This window comes from Sinohyriopsis cumingii, chromosome 1, assembly GCF_028554795.1.
Source record: "Sinohyriopsis cumingii isolate HCF-2022 chromosome 1, ASM2855479v2, whole genome shotgun sequence".
Taxonomy (NCBI): domain Eukaryota; kingdom Metazoa; phylum Mollusca; class Bivalvia; order Unionida; family Unionidae; genus Sinohyriopsis; species Sinohyriopsis cumingii.
The window spans coordinates 79,300,225-79,311,470 of NC_142961.1; the positions used below are offsets into that span (position 1 = coordinate 79,300,225).

General features: G+C 35.0%; 1 protein-coding gene across 1 annotated transcript in view; it reads right to left on the bottom strand.

Annotated features, from left to right (window-relative positions):
• Positions 1 to 11,235, bottom strand: part of LOC149807187 (DNA-directed RNA polymerase I subunit RPA1-like) — a 125,458-nt gene extending 114,223 nt beyond the window's left edge. The window contains exons 1-3 of the mRNA XM_089963294.1: positions 11,141 to 11,235; positions 2,950 to 3,125; positions 465 to 592 (exon numbers count right to left, since the gene is read on the bottom strand). Of these exons, the coding sequence (XP_089819420.1) occupies positions 465 to 592; positions 2,950 to 3,118 (297 nt within the window). The 5' untranslated portion in view covers positions 3,119 to 3,125; positions 11,141 to 11,235. The remainder of the gene's footprint in view (positions 1 to 464; positions 593 to 2,949; positions 3,126 to 11,140) is intronic.
• Positions 11,236 to 11,246: the final 11 nt, after the last annotated feature.

Genomic DNA, 11,246 nt, shown 5'->3' on the forward strand with positions numbered 1-11,246 from the left:
TAGCCTAACCATGTGCAAATCATTACTCTGAAGTTTATAGGTTGACTGCAAGTAAAAGTAAAGCAGTGTATGTACTATTCCATCTTTAAAATGCATTAAGAGAGATTTGTACCTCGATATTTTTCCCAATTTCATTTGAAATATGTTGTTGTGTTTGTTGTAGGGTTTAACACCATTTTTCAGAACAAGATAGGCTATACATGGCGGCCAGTATAAATGGTGGATGGAGAAGCCAGGAAAACCCTGGAAAGAACCACCAACCCATGAGAAGCTACTGGTACATTGGCAATTGAAATATACACATGAGGTTACCAGACACAATCACTTATCTTTATTTTCCCACCACTTTGACTATACTGACTGGGGAGAGAAGCCACTTAACTCCAAAATTTGGGCCCAGCATGGACCTTGCCTTAGAAAAGTTGGCATAATTGTCATTATGAAGAGCATTCTAATTTGTCTACCTGATACAAAGTTTTGAAGTAGACTGTATTATAGACAGTAAGAGGCAGCTGGATGTGCCCCATATGTCCTGGGCAGAAGATGTAGTTTTGACCACAAGTGCTGCACAAGTCATCTCGATCGATTGGACCTGGAATACAAGATGAGTAAATTGTTATGACTCTACGGTTTCAAACTAAGTTAAAAAAACGAGAGAGAATTAACAGATTTTGTCAAATTCAATAAATAATTTATTTCCAAAGAATACAAAACGAAAATTTAAAAAGAACTTTCTGTATTGTGAATAGTCTCCAATAGTCCTAAACATTGTACAAATGTATGAAGTTCCGACTGAATTCCAGTAAAATTGCAAATAAATTCCAATATTTAAAGTGTTGAGGGGCCTGTAGTCTCTAATGTACTAATGTGCCCCGACCTGGATTGTGATGATGTGCCAACAGTGTTTGGATGTATCACAATAATATAATCCAAAAGCTGCAACAGTTAACATTGTCTTCAACTCAAACTTTTGTACAGTTTACTTCAACCTTAATTATCTCCAGTACAGTCTCACACACTGCAGTTCCAAACCCTACGGTGCTCAATGGTTCCTTGATATCCTCAACCTGACATAATCCTTAAAAAATATTATGAAGGCAATCATCTTTTCCACCATGTGACATACTCAAGCACATAAAGACCACTAAACGTAAAAGCTGCCCGTCCTCCTTTTTCTGCCCAAGAATCTGAATGTTCCCTTTTATTCTTCTGCACAATTAAAACATTTTAAAAGGTTTATTGTCAATTTGGTCCTGACATGTTCCTTTGTGGATGCCATTGTAAAAAAAAAGCAACAGCTTGATCATGCACAAGCTTTGCCCAACAACATATGCAGTCTAAAATGTCTGAGGTACTCTGCTTAAGTTAGTCTGTTTCCCTGACCAATTCCACTGAATCTAATATGATGCCCATATCTAAATCAAACACAGACAAGCCAGTATCCGGATTTTACCACAAAGAATCATATTTCCATAATTTGTGCTTTTATTCTGTAAGTCCATATCTTAAGGGTCATTTCTGCAAAACTTCTGGCAAAATCATATGGCCTGGCAAATCTTGTATTCTAAAGCAAAAAATCCACTTTTTGTGGGTTTATTCTGCTCAATGAGCAATTTCAAACAATCTTAACATTGTGTCTTATGATCTTAACATTGTATCTTATGATGTCTTATGATCTTAACATTGTATCTTATGATGTCTTATGATCTTAACATTGTATCTTATGATGTCTTATGATCTTAACATTATATCTTATGATGTCTTATGATCTTAACATTGTATCTTATGATTTTAATCAACTTTTGCACCAAAACTAAACAATTATTTCTACAATTTTATTTCAATCTGCAAGATTCCAGCCAATTTTTTTATTATTTTTACTGTGGAGGTTTATGGTCTGCTTGTGAGAAAAAATAAACATATGCAAGAAAAAAGAACTTGTACCTCGACATCTGTAACCTGATTTCAACTGTAACCTATTTTGAAGCTTACTGTGTTTTGTAATAACAAAGATGAACAGCAACTATACAGAATTAAAATAACAACAATTTTAATATTTTATAAACTTTAATGTCTATGTATCTCTTTTGTTTTACATATTTCAATTTAATTTTTTATATATTTAAAGCAACTGTTGTAAACCTAAATTCTGACAACTCTACACTCACTTCTCCCTATTTTTCCACTGCTTCGACCTAATCAGCAGAGAAGGACCTTTCATGGAAAAAAACCCCACAAACTTTCATGTTTGAACAAATCAGACTTCAGTGTTGTTTCTTTCTCCTAATTCAAAATTATAATACAAATTACATTTGAATCTGTATTGTAGTTTCTACTTATTCCCAAACTCTTGCATTTCAGTATAACTAATAATAGTAAATTGTCAAGAAAAAGCCAGAGACATAAAATCTTGCAAATTGATTTTTTTTTCCACTTACAAAACAATTTAAGTGATAAAAAAGTTAAATATGAGTTAACAATAGCTTCCTTGATAATTGCTCGTCAAGTGATGTAGAGGCATCAATTTCCCCTGCAATCTGTTTAAAGCAACTTGACCTTTCAGTTACAACTACACAAATTAAGTGTTTTTTAATTACCCTTCTCAACAAAATAAATCATAGGACACAAGGGAATAAACTTGATTAGCAAGTAAATATAATTTACAAAGAGGCACCTTCTGTGCATTTACACCACCAATATGGCATCCAAATGACAAAATGGAAATTTGTATATGACATACAGTAGGTTTTCTGTTATCTCAAAATTTTCTTGCATTTCCATAAATGCAGATTTATCTCCTTCATTTTGTTTCAAACATCACCACAACACTGTAATCAATCGCTATGGCATGTGTTTAGTCATTCATCAATGTTATAAGTTTGCCAGTGCTAAATGTATGTTTTCAAAGGTGCAGACAAATATCAACACTCTTACAGTTATCAGAACTACCTAGTGCAGGATCATACAAGCCTCCTTGAGTTGGATGTAGCAGACTATCAAAGGTCTGTGGGTTTCTAATCTCCTTTACACTCAGGGATGCAATTTCCTTGGCAGAGTAGAACCGGAACTTCAGGCCACACAGTTGGTATTGTGGAACTTCATTTCCAAATTCTTCCATCCTTCAGCTGAAATGTAATGTACAAGTTATTATTTTTCAACTCTCATTACTGCAAAACAAAACAATGTTTACAAAACCTAATCATCATTAAAAACATTACCTAAAAAACATCCATCAACAGAAAGTAATAAACTCTGATCACTATATATATCTATATCTCTCTCTCTCTTTCTAAATATATATATATATATATATAAAATGAGGACTTTGTATACGTAGCATCTAATTTTTAGAAGCTCTAAGCGCTTTATAACATTAGACAACACGTATAACATAAAAAACATATATAATGATATGATTACAAAAAACAAACACCATGAAATTAGAAAACATACAAAACATGCTGAAAATATTTAAGGTAGGAAACATTATTAGGTCTTTAAGTTTGTTCTAGCAGTCGAAATAAGTGCGTTTTAAAAGTTATCTTGAATGGGATCACTGTGTCTTTGTGTCTAAGTTCAGTGGGCAATTCATTCCACGTTGCTGGGCCCTGGTATGCAAAATAATGAGTATAAGATTGTCAGAAGAGGAGCGCAAGAATCTTGCTGGTGTGTACACATGGGTGAGGTCGGATTGGTATCTTGGACTGGAGTCTGTCAGTGAAACGTAGCAGTGAGAACAAATTTTGTTTTTGATTCTGGATCGAATGGATAGCCAGTGTAGGGTACAGAGCAGTGGGTAGGTCTGCTCTGATCGTGGTAATATATATATATATATATATATATATATATATATATATATATATGTATATATATATATATATATATATGGGCCCAGAGTGGCCAAGTGGTCTAAAGTGCTCTCAGTTATGGATCACTGCCATCTCACCTCTGTCTGCGTGGGGTGGGTATGTGAGAAAGCATGCCAGTAGCTTCTTGTGGGTCAGTGGTTCTTTCCAGGGGTTTTCATGGGTTCTTCCTCCACCATTAATACTGGCCGCCATGTATAGCCTATCATGTGCTGAAAAATGGTGTTAAACCCTACAACAACAAATATATATATATATATATATATATATATATATATATACTCTCTTGAAAGTTGAGTCCAACTGCAAACAGCATAGATTCTGATCTACCATGACATAATGCACCAGCAGGTCAAGGTGTATGTTGTTTGTTCTACTGATTACTCCGATCAAACTAGATAGACCCAGGTCTGCTGATGCATTATGCAGATTAGGGTCTATGTTGTTTGCTGCTGGACTTGACTACAGACAGTACATACAGTAAATGGTAAGGGGTACACGTTTAACTGTTATGAAAGGGAATGAATCCATACATTAAATTTGCAATCCAAACAAATAATGCACGTCTCCCTGTTTACCAATACAGCCATATTGTGCGGTTTGTTCATGCTGCATCTAATTCAGTGCACTATCTGAAATCCTGTCATGTATCACTGACCATGGCATTGTGATACTGATAAGAAATTACTTCTTAGTTTTCAAATGTAAGTAAAATCCACACAAGGATTTTTAAGACATTGTCATGTTTTAATATTGTTTTAAAATTCCATTTTCACCAACTAATAATCCACAATTTGTTAAAATTGTGAATGACTTGTCACAATCCCTTGATCATGTGCTTCTTCTCTTTGGTTCCATTTTATATCAGATGACCTTCTGAGATGACCCTGACCCATTACCAAAACAATGGTTGCATAAATATGGCCTTCCTTAAATACAACTATGAAATCAATAAATCATTTTTACTTGCAGTGCTATTATTTGCAGTGTTTTAGCTAGAAAGAAATATTGGGATGTCATATGTTCTCTATATTTCACTTGTTACAACTCTATCGTCTTAAAATAAGTAACAGAAAAGTGTGAAAACCAAATAGTTTTGTAAAATTCAAAATATAATTTATTTTCCAAAAATACCAAAAAAAATTTAAATGAACTAACAGTATTGTAACTTAAATCTTGAACAGTCCTAATAGTTCTATCGTAAGTCCAACAGTACAGAGTATTCAGAATGAATTCCAGTGATGTTCCGAATGAATTCCAATCTTGAAAGTGCTGATGTACCAATGTACTGATATCATTCTTCCTCTGTACTGAATGATGCACTTGGCAACTCTGATCAAAAACATTTCTTTGTGTAGAGATGATTAATGATAAGCCAAGAATGAAGGTGGAGAATCTGTAGCATTTGCTCTGACAGGAGGTCACTCCTCTAAAGGTCCTGTATGTTTCATCTGCAGATCATTGCAACACGATCACTGGGAACATAGAGAGATCAAAATGATCTAAGCAGTGGAGCACATGATTTTTTTTACAACCTTAGGGATCATCCTGAAAGGTGGAATTATGTAAGCAAAAATATGATCCCACTTCAGGCTGAAAGCATACACTGCCCAGGCCCTCCAGCAAAGGACTGAGGAAATGTAAATGGGGAGCTTGTTTTTTTTATAGCTTGGTTGCACCAAAATCCACCAAAGGAGTCCCCCAAAGTCACCACAGGGATTCTGCTATAGATTGGTGGAGCAACCATTTACGAAGACCATCTTCTCTTTCCTTGACAGACTGTCCACCAAAAGTCTTTTAGCCAGGACTTGGGTGAGCTCTGAGGGTAATTCCTGCTGTGGTTGCCCACCGAAGGAGATTCCAAACTCTTATGCAAAGAAAATATGTGCTCCTATGTCTCATGAGGTATGCCAACACTGATGTGTTGTTGAGGACCTTCATGCAGTGACCTCTTATTTGGTTGATACACCATGAAAGGCCAAGAACACTGCCCTCATTTCCAAACTGATGAATTGGAAAGGGGATTCGATGTTGAAATTGGAAGAGCACCTTATCAAAACAATGTATCGACCTTTCCTCCCATAACAGCTCACTCACAAATCTCACCTCTGTCCATGTGAGTCAGAGTCTCCGTTCAACCAACATTAGTATGTGAGAAAGCCTGCCAGTAGCTCCCATGGGTCAGTCGTTCTTCCCAGGGTCTTCTTACTTTCTTCCTCTACTAAATATACTGGCTACCAAGTAAGGCCTACCATAATTGCTGAAAAATTGCATTAAACCCCTCGAAACAAAGCCAGCCCATCAAAGTACAATGTAATCCTGATCAATGAAAAGCTTGCTGCATGGCCAGAGGTAAGACAATCAAGGATCTTGATAACTTAGCTGACTTGCCTAAAATCAGGTCACAGAGCACAAGCTTGCAAATGATATAGTTATTTCTTGCATGCCATTTATGATGTGATGTCAGTGTTTATTTGCAACCTTTAGAATTTTATATGCTAAACAGCATGACCTGGACTAAACATTAACACTTTTATTCAGTTTTATATTATGCTTCAACTATTTTGATCAGTGTTGATTAGTGAGTGACCTTTGAAGATAATACACTCATGGGTGAATGATGTGTCTCTATTTATCTCAAATCTGCTGCTGTCAATTTCAAAAAGAAATGTTTTGGAAAATGATTTCATAAATCTCTACAAATAATTATAATGCAATAAAATACACATATGGTGTGGTAAATAATCAAAAGCCCTCACTATATATTCTCACACATGGGGGATAACTCTCAGCAGTTTTCAAAAAATAATATTTGAACCAGAGTCCAAAACAGGTCAGGTGGGTATAAAGTGTGAAAAGGACTCCTTTTCACAAAAAGAATTTCCCATCTGTGAAAAAGACAAAGGATGTTTTTACTTGCAGTATCAATCAATATTTTTATTTTGTAAATGAAATTATTTTGTGTAGTAACTCATTTTACATAGATTTAATATATCAATTTAACATAAAGTATGAAAAGGACTTAGGGGCAATCCATTTAGTACATATGCAAAAATCTGGTAAAGCTTGACCCCCCAAACCCCTCCCTTTACACATGCATACTTTTTTATACACACACACATCTGCGAACGTACGCTTGATGCACCCCACCCACCCCCAAATTATATAGAATGGCCTATATATTTAATCCATGCAGAAACAATCAAGGATTAATAATATTAACGTTTTTAATTAAAGAGATAGTCCACTGACATTGAATGTCTGGCTGCATCAATTTAAAAAGTTTGTCTAGTGTACGCTAAAATTCAAATACCAACTGAACCCAGCCAAACAGGTTATGTATTAGACAAATTATTATCGAGCCCCCCACCACCCCATTTCCTATCCATAGGTACATTATCAATAGACTCCTCCCCATATGCAAGTGTATGCATTTGGGTTTTAAAGAAACCTCCCGCTCTATTTGTATGAACTAAATGGACATCCCCTTAATGGACAACCCTTTACTATCTATGAAAAGACTGCAGTCAGTTTTACTAAGTTTCAATCAACATTTCTATTTCACAAATGAAATTATTTTGTATAGTAACTGATTTTGCACAGCATTTAATATATCTTTCTTAGTAAAAAGTGTTAAAAATAGGTCCTTCTCGCTAATGACTTACTGTCTGCAGAATGGACCCAGTACGTATTTGCTAAGTTTTTATAAGCATTTCTATTTGAAGAATGAGATTAGTTTTTGTATCAACTCATTTTATATAGCATTTAATATCTGTTTTCAAGATAAAATGATAAAATGGGTCCTTCTCACTAAAAGGACTTACCATTTGCGAAAAGGACCCATACATTTTTACTAATAGTTTCAATCAATATTTATACTTCACAAATTGTTTTGTTTTGCACTAACAGTAAAATTTTTTTATTTCATGTTTTATTTTATTTATTATTTTGATAGACAAGAGGCTTTATGCTTAAGAAAAAATGTGTGATCATTATAGGCATTTAGCAAGACAATCACTACGCTCTTTAAAAAGCTGATAACTGTAAATGTGTATATAAATTAATACAGGGAGCTGGCATAATTTGGGTTATGGACTACCACATTATATCTGGAATCATTTTAGTAAAACCATCCTTAGTCCTTTTCACAGATGGTAAGTAGTTGTTGTTGTTGGGTTTAACGCCATATTTCAGCACATGATAGGCTATGTATGGCGGTCAGTATTAATGGTGGAGGAAGAACCCTAGAAAACCCCAGGAAGAACCACTGACCCACAAGAAGCTACTGGCAAGCTTTCTCATATACCCACGTTTTCCGAATCCTAGACTCGAACCCACACAGACAGAGATGAGATGGCAGTGATCCGTAACGGAGAGCGCTTTAGACCACTCAGCCACCCACAGATGGTAAGTATTTCTCACAAAAAGAACTCCTTTTTGCACTTTATACCCACCAAAACAGGTCTATTATTGCACCATACCTTCTACTTATGTGATAACTGCTTATATGGAAATAAACTGCTGTTCTCCAAATGTCTTAAATTTTGACTACCTTCTATTTTGAGATTTCAACTTTGGTCAGCTCTTGGAGGGGGCTGAGGGGGGGAATACCCCAACACATAAATATCAGGGGAGACATCGTCCTACATGAAAGACCTCGACACTGATATTTATGTTTAGGGTGTCAGGGTCTTACTGCCTAACTAATGGTGCTGTGTAGCATGTTTTGATGCCGACTAATATTGTAATAAAAAGTCAAATTTTCAGGAATATCTAACACAACTAAAATAACAACACTCTTCTACAAAGTCAAAATGTTTTAGCCAGACTTTACTTATTCTGATGTCTTTCTCTAATAAATTCAAATTCTCACAAAAGAAATGGACCTGTTTTCAAATTTCATTGGCATGCATTTCACTTTGCTTGAAAGTGATGAACGGTGTCTGTACAAATTTCATACTGCTAACATTTTCTCATATGCATTTCCGTGTACTGCCATTGCAAATTTCCAAAAATTAACGCTTGTACGCCTATTCGTTTGAATGACTATAGCAAGAATAATTACCAATCAACACATGCTTTTAATGTACATGTAACTTTTACTTCAGATTTTGTGAATATCGAAAGAAATGTGTGAAAACTACTAATCATTCCACAAAGTGCAAAGAATGACTTGCATTTGTGTACCTGCTTTTCCATAACAATAAAATAATTTTTAAAAAAATAGGAAATTAATAACGAGTTCATAAACAAACACCATACCCATGTAAAACCCGAGAACTAAGTGCAGTAGGCCTGCAATAGTCATGAGTCACTTTTATATAAAAAAATTAAGCTGAACGCATGTACAATTTCATACCCTTTCAATTTCCAGCTAATAAAGCCGACAGTATTTACTGGTCAACTGATTGCGTTTAATAACACCGCCAAGCCCAGCAAACATGATGGCGGCTTTTGTTTTTTTATGTTTATAAAATTGTGTGAATCTTTTATCAACCACCGCATTGTCTGCTGCTCAGTTGTGTATGCAGTTAAAGAAGAAACATGTGTTGGCTATTGTTTGAGCAATGATTGTATACAGAATTAATTGAAGACAATCACAATGACAACTTACTGGCTTTACTCATGGATCAGTAATAAGTAACATTTCCGATAATGTTTATTTTATCATAACCCTTCAAGAACCTGGTGATATTGTTAAATTTCAGAAGCTACGCCACGATTGTATCATATTAAAATTCATATGTGAACTCTTCCCCAAAATGATAATAAACATTTTACACACTATTTATCGTCCTTTTAAAAAAATAATGTTTTCCCGGTACGACAAAAATACACATACATGTATTTAAAATTTCAGGAATCATGCCATGATCATATTAAACTCGAATTCATACATGATCTCTTCCCCATAATAATAATAAATTTTTTATACACTATTTCACATACTTTAAACAAAAAATATTTTTTCATGTGCGAATGAATATATGAAATTTCGGGAGCCATGACACGACCACATTATATCCGAATTCGCGTTATAGTGGGCTGCATCATATCGGGTTGCACTGTATTCCAAACTAAACTTCACTTTTTGTGCAATATGTATCTTTTTCCTTGCTGATTAAGACGTTTACAAGATGTGGTACCAAATGGTAATTCAAATCAGTGTTTGTGGCGCATGCACAGAGCGAAATTCCAGTTAGGTCCCAGTTTCTCTCGAAAGCTTATGTAATACTACTCTTAAACATATAGATTAAAACATGCTAAAATGCTTGCTACTGGGCAAACTGTATCAATCAGCTACAGTTGCACTAATATCGTGACCAGCAGTACTGGATTGTTAAGGCAACTGCCAATATCATGACTAGCGCTTAATGGGAAAGCTGTTATTTTATTAAGGATTTAAAATAGTTAAGAATTGGGGAATTCATGATTTTTTGCATACGGCATGAATCAGTGAATCGCTGAAAAAGTTGTGAAATTCACGCCAAAATTGTGAGGGTTGGTTGTTGTTGTTGTGTTTAATGCCATTTTTCAGCACATCATTGGCTCTACATGGTGGCCAGTATTAATCATGGAGGAAGAACCCGGGAAAACCACCGGAAAGAACCACTGACCCCATGAGGGTTGGCAGCTATGCATATCCCCCATATGAACCTACCTTACCTACCATCACATATCAACAAATTCAAATGTATGTCAATGGAACATAAAAATATGTCCATTTGCTAATGTCAGATTTTTATTCCACCAGTATAAAAACTGCACAAAGTATATTAATTATATATCAATTTGTGGAAGAGTGTTGATATGGGCTGTCAAGTGTGTGAGATATTCCTGAAATTTTGACTACTCGTTCCGATGTCAACCGACATCAGAACACGCTATACAAGCCCGTTATTTGGGTAGTAAGACATAGCACTAAAACAAAATTAACATGTGCTATGTCTTTCATTGTACTGTAGGGCTAGGGAGACGTTTTACATTGTAGGACTAATTATTATGAAGTTATATAAGGTTAAAGGAATTAAATAATTATCTAAAATGAAACAGATTAACTGATTCGTGCGCTAACAAATTCCCGATAAAAATTAAGCACAAAACGCTCGAGATATAAGAAATGGGTGAAGCCATAATAAGACCATCGAAAATAGGTTACACACATGGAGAAGACACAACAACCGATTATTAGTGTCATTACCACAAACAACCATAATTTTACATACAAAGCTCTCAAACTAAACGATGAAGATTTTGCTGTACACATCAGTTACCGTAAGTTTGAAAAACTGGTGCAATAAATCCAAGCTATAATAAACAATTCACACGTGCATTGTTTTCCTTTAATTCATTCATTCGGATTCCTTCTCCATAAACCAT